This window comes from Sylvia atricapilla, chromosome 17 (assembly GCF_009819655.1).
Source record: "Sylvia atricapilla isolate bSylAtr1 chromosome 17, bSylAtr1.pri, whole genome shotgun sequence".
Lineage (NCBI taxonomy): Eukaryota > Metazoa > Chordata > Aves > Passeriformes > Sylviidae > Sylvia > Sylvia atricapilla.
The window spans coordinates 5591547-5616348 of record NC_089156.1 but is presented as its reverse complement, the minus strand read 5'-3'; the positions used below and the strand labels follow the sequence as shown (position 1 = coordinate 5616348).

Genomic DNA, 24802 nt, shown 5'->3' with positions numbered 1-24802 from the left:
AGGGACACGCCGGGAGACTGAAAAGCTGACTCAGAGCTGATCAGAAATGCACACTCCCGAGGGGAAGGCGTGGGCACCGCCCTATCATCTGCCTACCATCCCCACAGACAGGGAGCACCCTGACCTCCCGCAACAGCCCAGCTTCTGAGGAACACCCCGGCCTGGGCAGCCACAGCCCCAAACCACATCCCTCGGGGTCACAGCTGCGTCCGGAAACCGCGGCCCTCGCATGAACCCCGCACCTCAGGGCTGGGCCCACCTCACGGCTGGGTCTCCCTGACGACACCTCCGCCCCTCAGCGCCGAGCCCGCCATGTCCCACTCACCCGCTGTGCTCCGGGACGGTGTGTGCGTCCAGCCCTCGGGGCTCGTTCTTCCTCACGCAGCCTCCACCCTTCACCCCTGGGGGCTGTGTGCCGCCGGCCCCTCAGCACTGGGTGTCTGTCCCTCAGGCCAGGCTGTACCCTCAGCACTGGGTGTCTGTCCCTCAGGCCGGGCTGTACCCTCAGCACTGGGTGTCTGTCCCTCAGGCCGGGCTGTACCCTCAGCACTGGGTGTCTGTCCCTCAGGCCGGGCTGTACCCTCAGCACTGGGTGTCTGTCCCTCAGGCCGGGCTGTACCCTCAGCACTGGGTGTCTGTCCCTCAGGCCGGGCTGTACCCTCAGCACTGGGCGTCTGTCCCTCAGGCCGGGCTGTACCCTCAGCACTGGGCGTCTGTCCCCTCAGGCCGGGCTGTACCCTCAGCACTGGGTGTCTGTCCCTCAGGCCGGGCTGTACCCTCAGCACTGGGCGTCTGTCCCTCAGGCCGGGCTGTACCCTCAGCACTGGGTGTCTGTCCCTCAGGCCGGGCTGTACCCTCAGCACTGGGTGTCCCCTCAGGCCGGGCTGTACCCTCAGCACTGGGTGTCTGTCCCTCAGGCCGGGCTGTACCCTCAGCACTGGGTCCCCAGGCCCCGGTGTCTCCCACGCCCCGGTGTCCCCTCAGCACTGGGTGTCCCCTCAGGTGCGGGTGTCCCTCAGCACTGCATGTCGCTCAGGCCCGTGTCCCCTCAGACCCCGGTGTCCCCCCAGACCCCGGTGTCCCCCAGGCCCGGTGTCCCCTCAGACCCCGGTGTCCCCTCAGTCCCCGGTGTCCCCCAGGCCTCGTGTCCCCTCAGACCGCGGTGTCCCCCCAGGCCTCGTGTCCCCTCAGACCGCGGTGTCCCCCAGGCCCCGTGTCCCCCAGGCCCGGTGTCCCCTCAGACCCCGGTGTCCCCCAGGCCCGGTGTCCCCTCAGACGGCGGTGTCCCCTCAGGCCCCGTGTCCCCCAGGCCCCGTGTCCCCTCAGACCGCGGTGTCCCCTCAGACCGCGGTGTCCCCCAAGCCCCCGCTGTCCCCCAGGCCGGCGCTCCCGCTCGCCGCAGGGGCGGGGTCCGCCAGGGGGCGCCCCGGGGCCCGCCCAGGCCCGGCTCCCGCTTCTTCCCTGAGGGCACGACCCGGACACTGAGGAAAAGCTCCAAAAACGGGAAAACCCCCTAAAGAGAGGAAAAAAATCGCCTTAAGAGAGGACAGTCCCTGTGTTGAAGAGCCCATGTAGAAGGACAAGCATGTAGAAAGAGGAAAAAAGAAAAAACAAAACCAAAAGACCTATGTCCCAGCCCAGGACTGAGGCCGTTATTCGGCAACACTGGGGAGCTTTACCTTGGTCCTACATTTCAGCTCTTGCACTGAACGTTTACTTTACTAATAAAAAAATGTCACTTGAGATGTACAAGCAGCTGAAGAAGAAATTAGATTTCTCTATTAGAAAGGGCATAATATAATGAACAGTACACAGATGTGCAGAGTGATGTATATGCACTAAAAACAGCACAGGGCAAAACGCTTGCAACAGACACGAAGTCTAACGTCTTTTATTACATTTTGTAGATTAAATATATCTTCAGTAGAGTCTCTCTTTAAAACACACAAAAGGAAAAAATACATTCTTCATGTACATATGAAATACTGACCATGTAGCAGGGACCATTTACAGTGCAAAGTATGAACACAGCTACACAGACATCACCACCTTGGATGATTATCAAGCTTTTTCTACAGTAAAACTGGAACAAGTTAACATTTCTGTTTCCAATGAGAAATCCATACTCTTCCTTTCCATGGCATTTTGTGCAATTGTGCAGGAAAGGGTTTAATTTACTTTTTTTAAGATATTACAAAACCCTTGCATTGCATGAAAAATTATTGAACTCCTCACGCTTTACCACTTTCCCACATTCATAATCGTAATACAACTTTTATTGTGATTGCAACCCAACTCCAAAAATCCAGGGAAAAACAGTAATACATATAACCTGGTACAGAGAAAGGAATGAATCAGAACTGATTGTTGCAATGTCCAGGAAACATGTACCCAGCACGTACACACACACACAGAGGGTGGAAGATAGCGAGGTGTGACAGAGCATCTCCTGTTTGTCACAAGCTTGGAGTGAGGGCACGGGGTTGCACGTTTCACTTGGGCAGTGGATCTCTAGTGTCTAGTAGGGGATGTCATTCTGGTAGTACTGGATCATGTCATATGTTCTACTCCTAGAGAAGAAAAGCAATGCCAGAGGTAAGTAAGAGTTTAAAAAAACACTGCACTCATTGTCAAGAAACATCCATTCAGGATCCCACAGAGACAAAACATGGGTGAAGGAAATCAGCTGCTAATCAAAACTAGCTCTCCATTCTTTGAAGGCATTGTGAAGGCCCAGTTACTGTTATGGACAGCACAAAACATCCTGCTCTTGTTTAAAATAGTTAAAAAAGTATTTCCACACTTCTCAGTGTGGCAACAGCATCAGCAGCTTGGATCCTGTGTTTGGATAAGCCACAAGCACATCACATGGCATTTGCAGTTTGTGTTAGGAGAAGGAAATGCATAATGAACAAATCAAGATCCTCAGGGCTGCATGGAGACAGTATTATGTGGAAATAAAAGTAATCTTAATTAAGGAGAATGATAATAATGAAAATAGAAGTGCAGGGGAAATAACAGCATTAACAGCAGCATCTCTGATGAGTGACTGAGCAAATAAATCCCAGCTTGTTACAGATAACTCAACTATCCCTGGGCAGAGCTTATTCAGGTCACAGATTAACCATGCCACAGGTAGAAAAGTTCAAGCTTGTCAGAACTAAGCTGGTTCTGGCCATTCACACAGCAATGTCACTGCCTTCAGTATTAATTAATCTAAGATTCTGAGCAGGTGCATTAGCAAGCACTGGAACATCCACTCTAGTGGGGCTGTATCTGAGCCAGGTAACTGGTACCTGAGCTGTAACTGGTCTCCAGCTGACCCCATTTGGGACTACTCAAGAGTTTGTATTAGACTCTCCAATATATCTCACAAACTCTGTATTATCTAACATAATAAAACACGCACTTAAGATGTTTAACTATTTCATTTATTCTTTAGACTAACCAGCCTTGCTATTTGACCTTCCTGGACTTAAGTCTTCTTTCCCTGTACAAAAGAGAGGAGATGCAGCACATTCAGAAACAAAACTGCTATCCCTGCACTATCTGAATATCAAAGCCTCAAAAATTTTTGACTGCTGAAACTACTTTTCAGCCCTGCTTGAAGACTGATGACCTTCCTTTAGCCATAGGGAGAAGACATGCATAGAAGCCAAACCTGTTGCTAAGGAAACAATTCTGGATGATCTTGATGATGAAAGTTGCAGCTTCCCTTTCAGTCATGTTGGGGCTGAACCTGTGCCTATATGCAGAAAATCACAATCAAATAAGAGAAAATTACTGAGGTTTCCTTTCAACACAGTATAAATGTGTCTTTGCACAAGCTCAGGCGGGTGTGATTTCACTTGCTGCAAGTACCTACTTCTTGTGAAACCACTTGGTACAAGTGACAGAACGTTTTAATAAAAAACATTTTCCAGTTCACACATATTGCTGACTTACTTCAACAGCTTGATTGTCTGCCCTCGGAAACAGGGCAGCCCTGTATCCAACATCAGTGTAACCAGTGAGACAACTGCATCCATGTAAGGCCTAGAGAAAAAAAAGAGGGAAAAAAAATGTCAGAGCACTCAAACTCCTGCAGCCTTAGCAGGAAAAGCACACAAGCTGAGGAGTTCAACGAGCTGGATCCCACCTTTTTCTGTAATTAAATCAACATAGATAATCCTCTCACATTTGCTGGTGAAGCTACACCATTGTTTGCAATCTGTCACTTTAATTAAATGTCACTCCTTTATGCTGGACTGTCAGGTAGTCAGAATGCTGCAAGATGGTCTCAAGAAGGATTATGCAAAGTAATGCTTTAGCCAACATTTTTTTGGCATCAGAAAGGTGAAGCAATGCACCAGAACAGTACAAAAGGCTGAAACCAGCAACATCACAGGAACATACTATCTATCTTTTAATCTTAATTACTCTGTGTAATTCTTTGCTACATCAGCTCAGCTTCCCTTCTCCTTCCTGTCCTCTTGCTCAGAACATTTATTATCTACTAGGCTATTACTCTACTGCTCGAGTGACACATCTGCTTTGACACAAGAACTTTGTCCAGACTGTTTCCCCTCAAGGAACCAAAATTATCTGGACTCCAAGACAGTAGTTTCTTGTTGTATCGACAGCGCACTAAATTGTGTGAGGAAATGTGTGAAACATCACATTTATAAACTGAATATATAAAATTTTACAATATAGCAAAAAGACAGAAAAAATACCACTAAGATAAGCTGTAAATAGAAGGATTATTGCATTGTTTCAAAGTTTGTAACATACCAGGACAGTCAACAGGCTCAGACTCCCTATGAATCAACATTTGTTATTATTTATCTTCTCATCTGGCTTTGGGCATGCAAGAACTTCCACTCTGAGCAGTTAAGAACACCTTACCTGACTGCCAGATAGCCTCTGACACACATCTCCATAAACCATTTGAATGGCGTTGCCTCCATTTTCCCTCCCATTATCATCACCATCTCATCAGTCAGTTTAATGTCAGGCTCCCAACCCAGGTTTCCACCAGGTGAGCTTTCAAACATGAATCCAAAATCTGTGCACAAAAGATAAACCGCCTCATAAACTTTATATAGAAGCAAGAGAGGTTGATTGCATGTATTAATGTAAACATTTTAACTCCAACTGGAAAAAAGCTTTGGTGAAGTCTAAGAATAACAACAAAAGCATCAACACCATGACATGAGAATCGATGTAAGAATGGTGATATCAAATAAACTGCTGAAATATTTGTGCAGTTCCAGAAAAGCCAAGCTAAAGCAGAGCTTACAGCCTCACAATTATAAAAATTTACTTGTCAAGTTTAATTCATACCCTTGCAGTGAGGAAAGGGATCCAAAGACACATTTCTGTATTTGCACACATGTATCCATGCATGAGTACATAAACATGTGTCATCCATACATATGTATGTATATACTTTCCTGAACCTGACAAAACTTTGCAGAGCTGAATCTACACAGAAGCAGCCACACAAACACACAACACTTAAAAGGCAGACAACCTTCCATGTATGTTTACAAAGAGTGAGATCAGATACAGATGGATCTCAAAGGGGAAATGGCTTATCTGTTATCAGCAATACTTCCGAGCAGAAGGCAAAGGTAGTAACTGACATTCAGAGGTGCATGTGACTGACCGATATGGATGATGTGTCCCTGTTTGTCCAGCATGATGTTGCCATTGTGCCTGTCTTTAATCTGGAGCAGGAACAGGAGCAGACTGTAGGCAGCCATACTGCGGATGAAATTATAGCGAGCCTGTACAAACAACAAGTTAAAACAAATCAGAACAACTTAGAGAATTTAATAACTCTCCATCAGGAGATGAGACAGATGACTAAGGCTTTTTTCTTTTTTTCCATTCATGACTAGTTTGAAATGATGTCCCATGACATACTCCATACATGTATAGCTGCAATTACTTCTTTAGCTAACTCACTAATAGCTAAAAATAGATTATCAGCATCAGGAACTAGACAGAGCATTATAGTAGTCATTATGCAATTATTTGCCATTATTTCTTATAGGTAGAATATCTCTCAGCTGATATTTTTGCCGTGCTTTCCCACTAATATTTTACCTTCTGGAATGCAAGGGTAGACTCATCTCCATATTGCCTTGTAAAATAATCATACATCCCAAAGTCTGTCTGCCTGCCCAGCTGGTCACGGGATGTGCAGTCAGGAATGCACTCAATAACACCACACTGGAGGGGAAGAAGAGGAACAGGTTTGTAAAGTATGCTCCCAAATATATCTTGTTCATGGCTCTTGGCAGTCATACAGGTTCTCTGAGAAACATAGGGAAGCCCATAGATCACCAAATACAGAATTTCTAGTTTGTTAATTAAAAAAAGTATATCCTGTCTTTGAAGATTTCCATGCAACTAAGACAAGCTCTGTGACTTTCCACTGCTTTGCACAGTGTAGTCCCAGAAACCAAACAACATCTGCAAGCAGCAAAATTTCAGAGCTTTAGAAAAGCAGGAAACAGGAGAGGAAAGACTCTTTCTATTGCTGGTACTCCAAATATTTGGCATAAGTGATGTGGGCCGTACTTCCTTATAGCATGGAATTTTTATGTGTGCTGGAAGAAAGTATTTTTGAATTCGGAATGATTTTCTACAGCACTACAGTTAACTGCCCACTTACCCCAGGAGCCGTGGCCACCACTCTGTATGGAAACACAAAAAGATCCAGGCCTACCAGCTGAAATATGTTCTTGAAGAGATCGATGATTTGTAAAGCTAACATGTCCTGTCAGACAAGAAAAAAATTGCACAAACATTGCAGGGGTTACAGGTCATAAACCAGATTATAAACATGCTCTGAAGAACTCTGAAGTGAGCATTAAGTTAAGCAGGTGTGCAGATGTGTGCCTGTGCATGTGACTATGTGGGAAATGAAAAGGGGAACTGATAAATGTTGTGTGACTGGGCAGCATGCAACACTGATGATTTAACTGCTCACCTAAGAATGAACTGCCTATCACCCTTTGATAAAAGAGCTACTAACTCCAGGGATAATAACCAGCATTCCCTCTTAATCAATCAAACTTCAGTGTACAAGATCCCGCCTCAGGAATTACTGCTGTATTACCAATAGCTCAACTGAAAAATAAACTCGGTAAAAAAAATATTTAAGGCTTGATAAACCTATCTTGACAGAATGGCCTTTATTTCCAAACCAGAATTTCTCTCAGGGTACAACACAGTTCTCCCTCTCAGTCCATAACTAGCAGAAATGACCAGACTTCCAAAGAAAAATATTTCTATTCTAGAATTATTTTCTTCTTATGCATTATCCCTAGAAATCTGTCTCCTCTAAGTGCAAAGCCCAACAGCTTTGTACCTGTCTGCAGTCGTCGCCCACTTTAAAGATGGCAGCCTGCCAGCAGGTGTTCTGGGTGTCCTCATCCTCTTCTGCACTTTCGTCAATGGAGTTGGAGCGACACCGCAGACCTGCAACAGGAGAGACGAGCCAAACCCACACGTGGGCTTTAATTAGTCACTTTCTATCAGGACAAGCCCTCTGCACTCAAACCCACAGCATTTTACTGCAGGTGTACCACAGATATTTCTGCCTTATGAGGTAACTATCATAAGAGAGTTCCCTTTGTCTGCTGGAATTAGAACATCTCAAACCAGTGCTTGTGATTTACCTGATAAATGCCTGCATTGCATTGAGCTAGTCAGCTGGAGACTCCCACAAAATGTCTTGTGAGAGAAAAACTGCCAAACCCTGGATTTTGCTACTGTCTATAAACCCAGAAAAGGCCACGGATTTCTCTTTTGGTTTAAAGTAACTTATAATTTCTTCAAGAGCTCTACGTGGCTTGCATCTTGGGACTTAAAAGAAATTTCAGTTTTCAGAATTTTTGTCTCTCTTCCTTTGATCCAGTTGAATTTCTCAGCTGAACCATGGCAAATAAAGTTCAACACAGAAATAATTTTTCTGCAGTGCTACAGGTCACTAAAAGCAGCAGTTTTAAAGGAACTGCTGACTATTAATTAGTAGTATCAATGATTAAGTTGCAGTTACTGACCTTCTTTTTCAAGCTCACTGACTCCGCATCGTTTCACTTTAAATTTGGCCAGATAGGGTGCTTTTGCTGCACTAAATTCCAGTAGAAACAAAGATGATAATGAGTGAAATTAGCCAAACAAAAATTAATAAAAAAATACTTGAATGTCATTAATTAACTTAACAACCATGTATATATATAAAATAAAAATAAATATAACAAGAGCATGGTACCTCTGCATAGGAGTTCCTGACTTGTAGTCAATATCCAGAACAATTGCTTCAGGATTGCTGGGCAAGTAACAGCCTGCAAGACAAAGCAGACAGCTGAGGACAAATCCTCTGACTAGTGAGACAATGCAAGTTGGACAATAACCAATGTCAGTGTCTACAACTTCAGTACATAGTTTTGAATTAATGTTAGAGAGAAACTGGAGATCCACATCTTTTTTTAAAAAGAAGGAGGTAGAAAGCAAAAGAGTTTATTTATTCTTCCTCTTCAGACAAACACTGCTACTTCTATCCATTATATGCATTATCTAACTTGCTTTTGGGTAAGTTTTGATGCATCATATAGAAAATATTCAATGGGCAAAAATATTTGAATTTTTTTCAAGAGAGAAACAACCAAACAAGAACAGTCACCAGCACCAAAACTGAAATCTCTACAAGATGCCACTCATAAGGATTCCAAGATTTGCTTGCAGAAAATACATAATCATGTTCAATGCAAAAACCCACAATTTTATATGACTAAATCACATCTTACCAGGCTGCACTTTCACCTCAGACAGAGCACTCAAACAAGCTTTTTTCCTTTCATCTCCTTTAGGGAATGGCCTGGAAAGATGAATTATCTTTTAATTAACTGCATATTATATATTACTCTACACACTAGCCTCAAATTTGTCTCAAACTTATAAAAACAGAGCACAATTTCTGAAGTACAATACTTACTTGATAATGGCTGAAACATTGGTGATTTTATTAAAGAAATCAAACTCCCGTTGGTAGAACTCCTTGGCTGGGCCAGACAATGAGCCAGTTATCTCCTCCACTAACTGCTCCAGAAGTTCCCCAATGTCAGCTGCACGTGAAAAAACGGAAGCATCTGTGTCAGAAGCTTATTTCAGAAAGTGAAATGATATGGGTGATGGAAATAAGCACCTTTGGATAGTATTAAGAAAAAGATACTGAGGGAAGCAGCACCCTGTCTCAATTGATAAACTCCATCAGGCACTGATGCAGAATGGGCCATACTTCTATAAATAACAGAGAATTTCCCAGCTGAAAGGACTCTTCCTGACAAGCAAGAAGCAGGAAGAAAATTTAGTTTGGACTAAGAAAAGGAAAGGAGTCAAGTCAGATTATATTTTCAAGTACTCACGATCTTTTTGATGTCCTTCTTCATCCAGGTAGATATTAGTTTTCATGTTCCAGATGAACTGGTGAGCCAAGAGCTGAGATTTGGAAGCTGCCCATAGGATGTATTCCCTAACGTAACCCATCTGCAAACCAGCAAGGATCAAAGTTCATTACAACTCTCAGACTCAATATTACTGCTTCTAACAGCTATTCTTCAAACCCAAAAAGTGTTAAATGGATGGAAAGAAGACCTCTGCACTCTCACTTGGCTAAAAAAACATGAATGACAGTGTATTTTTAAAGGCAGTGAACTGATCTTAAATTGTTCTACTCTGTTATTCTAATCAGCCTTTCCCCACCTCGAGGCCATTTTCCATCTCTTCTTTTTGGATTTCCAATCTCTTTTGAGCTCAGAGCATCTTCTAGTACACGTACAAAGCACAGTGTACCAGGGACACTGGTCTTGCCTGGCATCACTACATGCTCCTGTAATACCAGAAATCTACACAGTGTCACAGGGACTGTACAGTTGGGTGGCAAGAACTGCATGTGCTGGCACAGTTCCACTGAAATTCTGGAAAGAAAGAAGACACTTATAAAGTAGAAGTGTCCAAGAAAATCATACTCCTTCCAGCAGCTGCATTCCCTTTCCTCTACCTGCAAGTACTTTTGTAGTCTATAGGTGTTCCTAGAGGTGTTTGACTGATATTAACAGACAGGTGTCTGATGTTGGTGCTCTGCATTGCAGAGTTCTCAAAGAGTAACTACAGTCAGTCACTTACACTATGGGATGGGAGTATGTTCACCTAAAAATAAAACACTGAATAAAGCACTTGTCTGAAAGCCTCACTGGCAGGGAAAATGATCTCACATTAATGAACTCTGAATTTGGTTGTCAAGCTTTACTTCAGCTTCTGCAAGATGAGACTGAGATCTGATTTTCATACTTGCCATGGAACACAAGACACCTCTAGATGTCTTCTTTGGTTAACTCCACAGCAAAATGATTAAGGGCAATAATTTAATTTCATTACTGGTTGTCTCATGCAGCCCTCCAAAAGCTTTATTCAGAGTCCTCACCTGAGGTTTCTTCCCATAACAAAATCTCTTTCCTGGCAGATGAGCTACATAGCCTTTCTCAAGTTTATCTGTTCATAAAAAAGAGGTGTATCCAAAGCCAGCCAGCCTCTAGAGACAATAATTTTTCTTCTATATATTAGATATAGGATAATAATAAGCAGCATTAGATTACACTTAATTTTTATTAGTGCACTAAATTGTGTGAGGAATTGTGTGATTTTTATTTACTGCTTTAAATCTAAAATCTGCATTAAAAACCTGTTTTCTTCACATGTAGCTAATTCATAATCTCACCTTGTCATACCGCAGTGCCTGAACAATCTGTGGAATGTAGAATAAAATGGCATCCTGAAAGAGAAGGGATGGCAGGGTTTTACTGTTTTGTTTTAGTAGTCAGAAGGGAAGATGAGTCACATACACAGAGAAAAGTTCCTTTCAGTTAGGTAAACAAAATCCCACTGCCTCTTTATTTTAAACTATGTATTCAACTCTCTCAAATCAAAGTAGTATTCTGTTCAGTTACTCCCTTCAAAAATATAATTAATAATCATGTACTTCACAGTCCTAATAGAAGTCTGACAAGTGCTAAAAAACAGCATTCTGCTGCCTTAGAAGAAACAACTTTGTCATTGAGAGAAGAGGCAAAAGAGATGATTTGAGAGGGCAGTCTGAAGAGATTTCATCTTAGTGTCATTTACAACAAAGCTGCAAATACATGAGCCAGTTTTACACGGGACAATCAACCTCAAGTTTCCATCCCACTCTGTGCACATTCTGCAGTGTGCTGTGCCCATTTGGCACGTGCCTCTCCATGGCATTAGAATGAAACCTGTGGCCACAGTGGCCAGGGCACAACTCCCTCTGGAGTGCTGAGGCTTTCCTGGAGCTCTTCTTACCGGAGGGAAGGAGCGCAGGACTTTAACCCCGTACTGGGCTGTCAGAGGGTGAGGAGGATACATGCTGGAGAAGTAGGACAGGCCAGTTGGTGGATCTGTGGGTGCCCAGCACAGAACGTGGCTGAGTTCAGGTGCGTCAGCATCAATCGTGTGCCAGGTAACCAGGTACTGAAAGAGCAGGTCAGATACATTAGGGGTTTGTAGCACTCACTGATGTGTGGGTCGTACACATCAGACAGTAATGCTGGCATCTAGCTGCCCTCAGCAAGACAACTGAAACATCGAACTTTTTTTTACAAAATTGAGCTGTTTTATCTAATGCATTTTTTCCATGGAAACCTAGCTGTTGGAATCACCTCACCTCCCAGAACACCAAATGAAGTTACTAAAAGCACAATCCAGGAGTTCTTGCACAGGGAGAAAGAAAAAAGGATGAGTCATTTTGAAAGGATCAAAAAAGGTTCAATTTTCCTGCCATCTATTTTACAGGTGATGTACAGAATGTAAAATGTATAGCTGACAAGACTGAAGTGCTTCACTGCAGATCAGCATGATGAGCCTTCCTCACTTCCAAACCTTGGCCTCTGGATACACAGAAAAGGTTATGCTTGAAATAACTTCAGCAGCAGCACTCATTTGGCTCACTTATTATGCCAAAGGAACAGAAATGGTGGCTGTACTGCAAATGATGACTTTTGAGCAATTTTGTGTACAGTGAGAATACTGAGAAGCAAAATGTACCATTAGCTAACTGGCCACCTCCTCCCACTGCTGTGATTCTCCCCTCAGCACCCTATTTCCACAGCTGGCCTGTCATTCTCCAATATATCTGAATGAAATGGCCTCCTAGGGCCCTGTAACAATAAAAATGTTCACAGGTACCTTTATTGCCTCAGGAACATCACTAACAGCTCCCGGGTCCAACCGGACCAGACGGGTCACTTCTGTTCCAATAGCTTCAGTGTTCTTAAACCTAAGTATAACCAGGAACACAATAACATTGTTAGAAAATTTTGATGGCTTCTTCTATTTATGTGAAGATGAGGACAGCAAAATGCAGAAAACTCTGTGCTCAGTAAACAAACAGTCCAACTATGAAATAACATACACCAATATACTGTGGAAAGAGGATTCTGAAACAAACTGGTCCTCATCCAGTGCCTTTGTATAAACCAGTTGTATTTCAGATCACTTCCACTAGTGGATTCTTGGCTGAAATACTCTGTCTGGGATTCTACAGCAACCAGTGTACAGAACTCTACTTGGCAAAAACTATCACTGTCGTAAGGGGGAAAGAATTTCCTTTCCCTTCCAGAGCCAACTATGCTAATTCTCCTGTAATACTAAAGTGCAAGCCAGTATCTAGCTAAAACACTGCTTTCCAAGATACTTTTAGCACTGCTTAAATTCTGTGCTTGCTAATGGGCTGAATGCTATTAAAAAACAAACTTGATTTCTTCTAAACCAAACACTGTCTAAATGCTGGCAAAGAACAGATGGTAGGAAAGGCAGTTGGACTTCATTAGTGACTCAGCCAAATGAGTCTGTTAAGTAATTCAGTTCTTTTCAAAGGTCTCAAACAGTTGTGACAGTATGCAAGAGGCTGCAACCAGCAGCAAGTGCTATCAGTTCTTACTGTAAATACTCGCTCAACTTCTAAGGCAGCAGTAATTGCATGAGTTGTTTCTTTTGAAATATCTCACCTGGTAGGCAGCTGCACAGCAAGATGAGGAGAAATGCTCCAAGCCAGATTGACATTATCCTTCCACTGCTTCTCACTAAGACTGATATATTTAGACCTCCAGTTTGCTACACTGCTCTCTCCAGTTTGATCCAACTCTAGCTCAGGGGAAGACAGTGGGTTGTACCATGTGATCAAGCGTTCGATCTCAGTAGCCTGAGGGAAACGGGGAAAAAAGGGTTTTCTGGAAGAAACAAAACACTCCCAACCTCATACTTTAGTTTATATATCCTGCAATAGTAAGAGGGTCTTCAAAATTCATGCAGTTTGCCATCCTTCTGATGACTCACCAGCAATGAGAGCAGTAACGTCCTGCGCTTCATGTAGTACTTGTGCAGCTGTGTCCCCCTGTTTGTCTTCTTGGACATTCCTGGAGAAAAGATTACAGAGTATTCAGTGCCTTTTGTTCAGTAGGTTAAACTGGACATTCAAACTGTCCACACCTGGAAACATGAACAGAGGAAGTGAATAACCACAGGACACCTGTAACTTAGATCAGAGTGGTGGCAGGAAGTCAGCACTGCAGCCACTCATCATGCAGGTGTTCTTTGAATATATGGAGTACAACAGGCTGCAGAGATAATGCAGCCAGCAGTGCACTCACTTTAGGAGCACAATAGTCTACTAAAAAGAAAGAGCACGTAGCTTTAAAACTGTACAAAAACACAGTCCACAATCTAATGTCACTCTGCTGTCCCCAGAAAGCACTAGGAGCATGTTTACATGAAGCAAAAAATCTCCTTACAGGATTTCAATACATCTTGACCTCTTCCGGTCTTATTTCTCAGGCACAACAGAATTGAACAATCTATCAAAAAACTAAGGTGATTTCAGAACTTTCCTGCTTGTCACCAGTGAGACTTTTTCTGCCTTTGTTTTTCAGAGTTTGGCACAGGTTATTTAATACCTTGCCAGAATATGAGCCTGATGTTTAAGGTAAATATTGACTTTAAATATCTGCACATAAACTATGCTGTAAAATTGGCTGTAATGAGCTGGTTACAATCAAAAAAATACCTGATTTTTTAGATATGGTTGACATGCCACTGGACAAAGGGTAAGTATTTATCCATCCTTGTGTAGCCTGCTGCCGAGATCCAACATTGATATCCAGGTTGCTCCTGGTGTCTTGATTATCTAAGAGCAGAGTACAAACCTGATGTAGAATCCAATCAAAGAAACTAGACACTTTTAAAACAGCACCTAAAGGAACTCACCAGGTGGCACAAGTTGGCTGGCAGTCAGATACTTCTTATCTGAGAACATTGCTGTCCAAAACTTGATCAATATGCTGATATCCTCACGGAGCCTCTTTTCCCCTTGTGTAGGGAACTTTGAAGGACAACTTGAAAAAAGCACACAAATAATGTGATGTTGAAGACATTAGGGGCAAAAAAAACTCCCAGGAGTTAAAAAACCTCACCAACTTAATCTAATAGTATTTTCTATTCTGATTGAAATCTACAAGGATGAGACCACACATCAATACGTTTTATCCTCATGGTTTTATTATGTCTGACTGAAGAGCACAAACTTCCAACTATAACTGAAAATTAAGGCAGCAGTCTGTCAGCATCCTGGATTCATTTGAAAGTTAATATTAGGACTGACTGACCTCCTTACAATCAGACATTCCTATCAATTAAATTTTCTTTTGTGCCTGAGTCAAATGTTGAAATAATCAGATTCAGTGTGGCTGTATTTTGAAAACAATGAAACTGTATTTCAGCCACACACACTCTAACAGCAGTTCTTTAAACCTTATAAATCTAGATACAATTTTGAGCACTGAATAAACTTCAAAATAAGGAAAAAAGGGAAAAGAACAGAAATATTCCTGCTTTTTAAATCACACATAAAATCTGATACTAATATCTAAGCTTCTTTGAGATAATTTATGAACCATACTAAAGCACAAGACAAGTTTCTGGTTAAGTGGAGAAAAAAGGAAAGGAAGAAAAATGACTAGAAGAGAAAGACAGCTGCTGCTTTGAAGTATCACTAAAGGTTCAGGAAAAACACAAACACATTTTCACTGAGTTGTTTCAAATAAAAGAGTACCTGAAATAATCAAAGGCAGTTGAATAAATCTTTTCTCTCAAAACGTTTCTGATAGTTGCATTTGGAACCACATCAGCATGCAGCAAAGACAAACCCAGGGTCAGCAATCTAAGAAGCAAAATAGAGAATGGAAATGTTGGCTCTCCCAAAATGGTGACCAATACACCACCATGCAAAACACAACTACAGCTGTAACTGTAGCCTGAGAAGTGTCTGTTTCAGAGCTCTTGGCAACCTGTCCACATTGTCATTTTTTTCAAAGCTGTGACTGCTGAAGCACAGAAAGTGAAAGCCTTCAAGTCACAAAAGGTGAAAATAATCAATGAGGCAAATACTAGACTCATTACTAGATCCATGATGTGGGCAATTTGTTATATGAAACCATCCCATGAAGTTTCCTGAAACACCAAAAAATTGCTTTCAAGCTGAAGCGATCAACTTCTGCTTTGAAAACAGAGCTTAGACTGCATCAGTGCAGGGTTTTGAAGCCATTCTCAGCACTTGAAGCCAAGGACAAGTTAAAGATGTCATGAGTAATTGCTTTCTTCCATGTCCCTTATCTCTTCTCGCTATAACCTTGTTTCTGTGGTTCCAGAAGGAAAGACCCAAAGACTCACTTAAATCGGGGCCCAATGGCTGCCACGTGCCGGTTCAAGCTGCCTTTGGCCCCGCCGATGTTCAGGGACAGGGACCGCTGGAGCAGGCTGGAGAAGATCTCGATTTGGTCAGAGCTGCAGTATTTGGCTATTTCAAACCTCTGCACCAAAAACTGAGAAAAAGAGACAGACATACTATGCCTCCTTCGACCTTTTTGAATTTCAAACCCCACTCCCAGGCTCCTCTGTTTCAAACACCTTTCTCCCCATCAATGATTATGCTCATCTAAACAGTCTCTCCTGGCTGTGAGCACGTGACTCCAGTCCTTTCCCAAATCACAGCAACAGGAAATACAGACTGCCACAGGTGAGACACGCAGAAGGAGTACACACCTCTATCCAGATGTAATGTGGGGTCACCTCTGGTGGACAGGGCCTTGGCTGGCTCTCCTCTGAGGCTGCTAATGGATCTGCTTCTTTCTGCTCCGCAGAAAACAGCCCAACTTTCTGCTCCACTGTCATTTGCCAGGCTCCTGCCATTTCCCGCATGAACTGCAAACAGGAAGGTGACAGTGCTTCTTGTTTCAAGAGCATCTTCCTATCTGGAAAGCACAATCCTTCCCCACAGCACACACAAGAACCTACTACATCAATGAAAATTCACTGCAGTGCTGACAGAGAGGCAGAGACAAGTGTATATACCCTACCTAAAAGAAAATGTTTTTTCCACATCCTAAATTACAGAAGGAAGAGAGACTCCCCCAGAATCTCAGCTAGTAACAGAAAGACTGAAGGCAGCAGCAGCCAGGTACTGTATTTTGCTGAGGAGACTGAACTGTTAGATCAGCCCGTGCCATCCATCCTCCTGCTCTACTAAAGGCTGCTGCCTCCCACACGAGCCCAGCAGAGACAAGCACAGGCCAGGTTCCTGTGACCTGCAGGACACAGCTTGGCCCCTGAGCACACCCTGGCTGATCAAGCACACCACAAAGATGGCACAAAATCCAGTTTTGCTGATCCTACTGTCAGGACCAGCATCCTCTGCAGTAAGAGGGCAGAGCAACCAAGGGTGCCTCTCTGTTCTCCTCAACCAGATACAAAGATATTTTCCCAAATATCCAAAGGAAAAAAATTAAACTGATGCTCAAGAAGTTAACCACTGAAACCTGCACATAAACTCAACTAAGTAAATTCAGACAGATGATTATCTCCAGCAAGTGAAACACTTGGTGCTCCCTAAGCAAAGCAATTACCAGAGGCAGCTTTCTCAGCTCTGTGGACTGTCACTACACTGCAGTGAGTTGCTTTATTACTATTTACATTGATCCCCATCTCACAAAATACAACAGGTCTAGCCTGTTGCAGGATTAGGACATTTGCAAGCCTGTGTTTTTATGTAACGGTGCAATACCAAAGGCTGATTAATGAGTAGAGACATTGATTTCTCTTTGTTTTAACCATTCTATAGTTTGTAATAGTACAGAGTCAATTCATGAACAGCTCAGGCATCTCACCAGCAAAGTAAATTCTACTGGGATTCTAACAGGTTTCTTTTGCTGTAACATTCACACTGTTGAGAGGGGTCTGTTTCCCACAGTCCACCTCGTGGGGGTGCACAGACTTCCAACAATACAGGAACAGAGACTTCCTGGCAGGCTAAAGTGATTAACAGCGCATTTAAACATCCTTGACACAGATTCACAACATCTGTGAGTCTCTCAAAATCCTCCCCCTCGAAGGGGCAGAGAATGAGTAGGTAAATCACTCCCTACCGGCACTTCTATTCCATTCTTGGCAGCAAGCAGCCACTCCCAGCAAGCGATTGCTGTTTCCATGCCGTGTTCATTGAACATTCGCAGCGGTCCCCAACACAGATGATGAAGGAGCTGGGGATCACAGTCTGAAAACAAACATTCGCTCAGATTTCTCCAAGGAACAACTGCTTTCCACATCAGCATGCAATTGGTGATCACCACAGTTAATAATCAGCTCCTAAGAATAAATAGCTGTTGGTTTAAAGAGGCTTTCCCCCCAATATAAGCTTAATGGAAAAAACTCAAAACACAGTTTTGCTGCAAGTTGATGCATACTGGGTTGGTATATGGATAGTTTTTGTAGTTTATTATTCTTGGCATTCCCCATCAGAAAGCAGAACTCCATTTGGTTTTCATTACCTTTGCTGCTTATTAGCAGTGCAGTCAACTTAAACATGGCCTGGGTGTAGAATTCAGTATTGCTTGATTCAAGAGCAGCATTCAGCTCTTTGACCATAAGTTTATTCAGGTCAGATGTTCGTCCTGTGGCATTTGAGAACTGAATCATTCCAGAAACCTGTAAAATTTAGGGGGCTTTTCAACAGAGAACAGTATTTTTAGGAATCCAGTTAAGTATTGGTCACGTGCTGACTAGAGAGCTCCACAGAGGCATCTTTTGTTACTACTTTACCAAATCTTTAGCTTTATCTGCAATCTAATCTTTAGCTTTATCTAATCTTTAGCTTTATCTGCAAGACTAACAGTAAAATGATGCGTTTAATAACCTAGGAAAATGATACTCTTTATCCTGAAGGGATTTAGAGGCTGTGTTCCATGTGACATAAACCCATACAGCAGTATAGGTTGGAAGGACATCATCCCCTGAGAAGTGATGCCAGAGCCTCTGGGCACCCCACACTCATGAGAAATCCTGTGCTTACCTCTCCTGCGTAACGGTTGCGCAAGTTAAGAGAAGCCATGAAGTTGGAGTAGTCCTTCTTCACACAAGTTGGTCTTTCAGTTAGCTGGGTTGCCTATGCCAGACCATAACAAGCTGTTTATATTGTTCACATCAAACCATTTGTGTCTTCATCTTTTTGTTCCTTCACATGTTTTAAATTTCCTTATGCTTATAACTGGAGTAGTATCAGGACTGTTACATACAACAGTACCAGGACTGATCAAAATCAAATCAGGAGTATGTGTATTTCTTCCATGGATACAGGATCATAGAATGTCCTGAGCTGGAAGGGACTGACAAGGATCATTGAGTCCAGCTCCTGGCCTTGCACAGGACAAACCCAACAATCACACCACACCATCGGGAGCATTGTCCAAACACTCTGTCAGGCTTGGTGCTGTGACCACTTCCCTGGGGATCCTGTTCCTGTGCCCAGCCACCCTCTGAATGAAGAACCTTTTCCTTTTACCCAGCCTTAAACCTGCCCTCACACAGCTTCGTGACACTGCCTTGGGTTCTGTCACTGGTCACCAGAGAGGAGATCAGTGCCTGCCCCTCTGCTCCCCTGGTGAGGAAGTGGTAGGCAGCAAGGAGGTCTCTCCTCAGCCCTCTAATTTGTCAAGGTCTCTCTGCAGGTGCACAAAGGAACAAACAATACTCACGCCCAGAGTGGTGTTCTCCCTGTTATAGCCTGCAAAGTGCAAAACACTCTCCGTAGCCATGGCCAGTCCAGTGTGCTGGGACAAGCCTGAAACCCAGTTCTGATGTTTGTTTAGGTACTCCTGAAAAAAAAAAACAACACCCAAACTCCAAAATACTTGATTATCTTCAAAACAAGGCAGCTCATAATCAAGTGTTGCATCCTTGCAAACTATGGGAAACTTAATTATACACAGTTGTGACAAAAGACCATGTCTACTCATCCCTTCCAGGCACTGTTCCCCTGGCAATAAGATTTTCTGAATGTCCTCCTAAATACACAAAGAGTAAGACTCCTTCTGTATTCAAAATCAGTAAAGTTATCAAGATAAATGCTTGAAGGCTGTGATTTCTCTTATAAGAATCACTTCTGACAAAAAAACCCTTAGGGGATGAAGTGTTTTGGACTACATGGAAGAAGGGAAAATAATTAGTTGTCCTTTCACATAAGGATAGAATCCTTGAGGATCTTTTTTTAGGGAAGGAAGTATAAACTTCAGGTAGATTTGCAGTGTCCAAGATCTGCAAAAATCAAGTTTTCACAGAGGCAGGCCCATTACCTGTAGATGAGATTTTGTAACAGAGGGAGCCCATTTCATTGCCTCTTGCAGAATCATCCCACAGCGTGCAGCAAAGTCCTTGACTATACTCTACAATAAAAAGCATCAACATGATCAGTAAAATACAGAAAATTTAACATGAGGCACTGGTTTTAAGGGTATAATAAGGAACAAAGGGAACAAGACAATTGCAGCAACACGACACAGTTAAAATTTTCTGTAACAGTTGAATGTGCCCTTGATTAGAAAAGAACTGTCACACTTTAAGTCATGTTAAATAGTTAAATTCAGAAAAACATAAATACTGTGCCATACCCTATTAGAAAAACCTTACCTAGGGAAGTACTTTTAAAAAATGACCATTCAGAGTAGCTCACTAATTTATCTCCAAGCTACCAAACCAGGCATCATTTCATTCTTTGATAAATCCAGGAGGACCACCCACCTCTCTGGCTTCATGCGTGTCAGGGACTGTTATTCTGTAGGGAGCATCAGGAATGTCATAGTATGGTTGGTCCTTGTGAATGTCCTGAACAGAAACAATCATCAACTCCCAGTAAGGCAAAATTCATCATCACCTGGCATTAACACTACAGGTAGCAAACAAGAAGCCTGATTACCAAACCTTTTTTGCTAACATTTGCTCTCAACCTGAACAGCTCTAAAAGAAACTGTTTGTATTCCAGTTTGATTTCTGGAATAAATAATCGCAAAAACCTAACGCACTCTCCTCAACATTTAGTATAAAAATAAAATTCTGTAAAGCATTTCCATCTTCAAAAATTCTAGCATGTAACAGATTCAAGAAATATGGATACACATACACAGACTGGAGAGAATACAACCTGAAAACCATAATTCATAGAAGACCAAACAAACCACAAACCAGAAAAATACCACCACATTTTTATTTCAAATGAGACATTTCAACAATTATAAACCACATCTGACAACAAGTTTTTAGCACTAGTTTTACTGCTTATGAAATACGGTTGCAAAGATAATTCTTGCTTCACAGAATTTAAAACTAAGATATTATCAGTCTTAGTAAAAGGAAAATGAAAATACAAACTTAATTAAGTATCGAATAAATGCAGAACAAAGAAGGAAAAAACATTCTAGGAAAGAAAAGCACTTACTGCACTTAGAGACAGAGACAATGTCTGCAGAATATCTAGCATAGTCTTCAGCACAGTTCCACTCCACAGCAAGTGAGGAAATCTGGAGCAAGACAAAATTCAGAAACACAATAAGCATGGAGAGCTGAGGAAGGCCATTATCTTGAAGGGAGCTGCTTCAAGAGCCAGCTTTATACACCCCTAGGAAAGCTGATACTCAACTGAAGCCACAAAGCCTGCCATGGCTCATGGCAGCCTGGCTCTGTCCACAGCCAAAAGCCAAGGAGAGCTATTGCACAGGAGCTGAGATTGCATTTCTGTCATGGGCATTTTGCTTTGCTCCACCCATGGGAACACTAAGCAGACACGCATTTTAACCAGGAGTTTCAGAGCTCAGGCTAAAAATACCATTGAATGTAATTTTTCAAGGGGACATTTTGGAGAAGAAGCAGCCAAGAAATCCACTTGACCAGTGTCACCAAGTGCCTAAGCAACCACTAAACAGTCATTGTGGAAAGAGAAACACGAAATCTATACTCACTTGTCTACCAGTCCAGACAAGTATTTGTCTGCAACTCTCCTGATCCTCTTGTGGATGTGGTTGAAATTCACAAGCAAGAACTGAGCATGTCTCTCCAGCTCTTCTTCATTCTCCTTAGTTTTAGGCTAAAAAACATGCCAAAGAGAAGTATGAAGCTCTTAAAGGAACAGATAAACTCGCTTTCATAAATGAAATGAGACTATCTACACAAATTCAAAATTTTAGTTTCCAGGTAACCTACTTTATCAGCCATCATTGACAGGAAAGCTTCAAACACCTTATCAGCAACAGCTATCACACACTGCATCATGCCTGAGGAGGGGAGAGAAGTGACAGGTTTCATTGACAAAATTACATTTGTTTTATAAACCAGACTTAACAGTTAAAAAGTGTTTATGTTTACTCAGCCAATATTGAACTTGTTTCAAAACAAAACAAATGTTCTTGGCAAGAATAAAGCAGCAGCAATCTGGTGAACATGAGTCATTTTGTTATATAGCTGCTTGATTTGTTTCTGCTTTGCAGGGCTAGAGATAATTTCCTCATACCTCAAGCTGAGAGGAAACCTAAGACAGGTAAATCTTACCAGATTTGTCTTTCTGAATTGCTTTATCTTCAAAATAGCAAAACATGACTTGGAAGCGATCTTGGTCCGTTGAACGCAGCACCCTAGGGAACGACAGTTTTGTAAGTTGGGATGTTTGGGGGTTTGTTTCAGTTTTTTGTTTATTTTAGATTTTGTTTGTTTCCGGGATTTACTGATTGTTTTGTTTTGGGGTTTTTTTGCTGTTTCCTAAGAGAGAAAACGAAATATAGATAAACATATACCTCATATACTCTAGGCGGTAAACAGAGAGGAGATAGGTAGACATGGCAAAGTCCAACTTATTGATCAATGCTGACACTTCTGGAGGAGGATCCAAGAGATTGATTATGGTACTCCGTAATTCATTGAGTTCAGCCTAGAGATGAATACATGAAGTTATCTGTAGTCCTGTGTTGGTTTGTGTCCTCAAACATGCATTCTGCTATTTGTTAACATTTCACCCTTCACAAGCAATATGTCAGGGTGCTTCTGCCTGCAGACTCAGACCAACCTCCCCTGACTCAGCAAGTCACAATGCTTCAAATACAGAACAGAACTAAATCCGGAATCAAGCTTCTGGCAGAAATAATTGCTAATTCCCATGCAGTTATACCAATAAAGAAATACAAGTCCTACATTAAATGCATGCAAGTTTGACCAACATCAGCACTGTCCAGTTCCTGAAACTTCACGGACTTGTGCCAGTCTTTGGTGTCACAGAACTATGTACCCTAGGCACATAGGCAGATTTCTGTATTATTTGGGAGCCAAAGAGATTTCACAAGCCAAAAAAGAGCCCTTGGGCACAATCTGTCCTGCAAAATCTATCCTATAAATGCTAGGGAGAGAGAATAATACCAGAATCAAGCCAGAGCAAACTTAATATTTCTTTGAAAGCCTGAATGTGTTGTTTCCTTTCAAACTTGGTTGACTTTCTTTTTTTAATCAGTGCAAGTTTTGTCAGATACAAAATGAATAAAAAGCACTAAGAGGCTTCAATCTCCACAAAGACTTGGTTTCTACACCTAATCAAGGTGGTGTAGCTACCTCCCTAAACACTTGTATTAACACTCCATAAAACTGACCCCAAGTCACTTATGCACCCTGATGTCAGAAGAACAGTATAAAATAGCTGCTTTTCACTAACAGGAGGCAGGTTGAAGGGGTGTTGTGCTGTTTCAGTATATCACAGGTACTATGTGATTTAACACTGGCAGACATTATGGAAGGAGGTAACAGAAGAAATTAATTCCTACAGAAGTCACGGTGTCATTCTTCATGGCAGAATTGTACTGCAGAACAGATCGGAGTGGCTCTTTGCTGGGAAACGTGAGTAATGGAGACTTGGTGGCAATTTCACAGACACCTTCATACCATTCTTCTGGCCAAAGACCTGGAACAGAAGGAGAAAGAGGAAGGTGGAATAAGGGATTAAAAAAAATTTTCACAAAGTTACTTGCATTACCAAGCTTTGCACTACTTCTAGGGCATTTTTCATGCTCTTAAGCACAGACACTCAACATGTGATCCATGTTCCAAAATTAGTAATTATGTTTAGGTGAAGTTTCCACTTAATTGCCATTGTAACCCATGTGTCTTATCTTCTATTCCACTAATCTGGCTGTCAAAACTCATAACTAAGGCTATTAACTTAGGAATAAAACTAAGTACAGGTTGTATCATGCTGAATCTGATAATGAAACTGCAAAGATCTAAAGAAATCCCACCAGAGATCTGCCATGAAAGCTGTTTGCTTTGAAGCGTCCCTATGCCTGCAATTTTTCTTCCAGCTGCTGTGAGTGGCCTGCACAGAGCTGTATTGAGATTCATCAAAAGTTTCAATGTGAGCAGCAATGTTGCTCTCTCAGGATGCAGAGTACCTGATCCTTCCACAGCAAATCCCATCAGCACCGAATACAACCAGAAATCGCGGAACAGCTTCTGCAGCCTGGGCTTGGCTTCCTTGATGGGTGGCAAGCGTCTAGTGAGCTGGCAAAGAAATTAAAATTAACCTTAGAAAATGGTGGGAGTTGGAATAACTTAGTTCCACACTAAGGAATCAACTCATGTATCTTCTTTACCATGATTTACAAGGGTAATATTCTTTGTCACCTATGAAAACTAGTGTTATATTGCTGTTATATTGATGGAATTTTCTTTTTGGAGAGCTGAAAGGCTAACTCTGAGATGCCTGAAGTAGGAATTTCCTTTGTTTTACACAGGAATAACACCATGCTGATACAGTAACCTCTGAGGAGGATACATAATATTAGCATACTATCCACTGCAGGGAGGAAGAGACCACATGGTCCTTTACACTGTGCAGAAGACAATGCCATGCAGCTTTGCTTCAGTGTAAAGGAACTCCAAATTAAATAAATATTAGTCAAAAACACTTCTGGTCGCTATTGTTTATCAGCTTTGTGGAAATACATTGAGGCACCAGTTGGGGATCTTTCATTGTTTGCACCCACGCACAGAATGACATCAGTTCTGAAGAATTTACTATCTAAACAAGCAAGCAGAAGAGCATTATTTTCAACACATTTATTACAATTCTCTGATACTTTTTGCACAAACAGCTGCTGCCACCAGAGGAATAGTATATCCTCTCAGCCAACATGATATACAACTTCAGATAAATTTATATAACAAAGATCATACTGTGTTATTCTAAAAAGAGTTAAAGCACAGCTAGTGTATAAAAAATAAAAGAAATTGTCCATTAAACCACAAGCTTCATTCAACAACAGACTGCATATTACTGCTGTAAACTTTATTCACAAAATGTTAAATTCTAATTTAGCTT

The 24802-nt window shown here is 42.1% G+C and overlaps 1 protein-coding gene across 2 annotated transcripts in view; it reads right to left on the bottom strand.

Annotated features, from left to right (window-relative positions):
* Window positions 1–1863: 1863 nt before the first annotated feature.
* PI4KA (phosphatidylinositol 4-kinase alpha) overlaps window positions 1864–24802 on the bottom strand; it is a 54298-nt gene continuing 31359 nt past the window's right edge. For both annotated transcript variants that reach the window (XM_066331378.1, XM_066331379.1), the window contains exons 20-55: window positions 23874–23982; window positions 23250–23386; window positions 22236–22369; window positions 21994–22076; window positions 21649–21719; window positions 21408–21532; window positions 20888–20969; window positions 20194–20277; window positions 19749–19838; window positions 19152–19271; window positions 18470–18562; window positions 17949–18105; window positions 17547–17674; window positions 16168–16326; window positions 15796–15947; window positions 15179–15286; window positions 14335–14462; window positions 14135–14254; window positions 13408–13487; window positions 13080–13273; window positions 12259–12349; window positions 11377–11544; window positions 10775–10828; window positions 9423–9543; window positions 8993–9122; window positions 8805–8875; window positions 8270–8342; window positions 8058–8128; window positions 7364–7473; window positions 6665–6769; window positions 6094–6219; window positions 5651–5771; window positions 4888–5047; window positions 3946–4035; window positions 3662–3745; window positions 1864–2570 (exon numbers count right to left, since the gene is read on the bottom strand). In XM_066331378.1, coding sequence (XP_066187475.1) covers window positions 2519–2570; window positions 3662–3745; window positions 3946–4035; window positions 4888–5047; window positions 5651–5771; window positions 6094–6219; window positions 6665–6769; window positions 7364–7473; window positions 8058–8128; window positions 8270–8342; window positions 8805–8875; window positions 8993–9122; window positions 9423–9543; window positions 10775–10828; window positions 11377–11544; window positions 12259–12349; window positions 13080–13273; window positions 13408–13487; window positions 14135–14254; window positions 14335–14462; window positions 15179–15286; window positions 15796–15947; window positions 16168–16326; window positions 17547–17674; window positions 17949–18105; window positions 18470–18562; window positions 19152–19271; window positions 19749–19838; window positions 20194–20277; window positions 20888–20969; window positions 21408–21532; window positions 21649–21719; window positions 21994–22076; window positions 22236–22369; window positions 23250–23386; window positions 23874–23982 — 3981 coding nt within the window. In that variant the 3' untranslated portion in view covers window positions 1864–2518. The remainder of the gene's footprint in view (window positions 2571–3661; window positions 3746–3945; window positions 4036–4887; window positions 5048–5650; window positions 5772–6093; window positions 6220–6664; window positions 6770–7363; window positions 7474–8057; window positions 8129–8269; window positions 8343–8804; window positions 8876–8992; window positions 9123–9422; window positions 9544–10774; window positions 10829–11376; window positions 11545–12258; window positions 12350–13079; window positions 13274–13407; window positions 13488–14134; window positions 14255–14334; window positions 14463–15178; window positions 15287–15795; window positions 15948–16167; window positions 16327–17546; window positions 17675–17948; window positions 18106–18469; window positions 18563–19151; window positions 19272–19748; window positions 19839–20193; window positions 20278–20887; window positions 20970–21407; window positions 21533–21648; window positions 21720–21993; window positions 22077–22235; window positions 22370–23249; window positions 23387–23873; window positions 23983–24802) is intronic.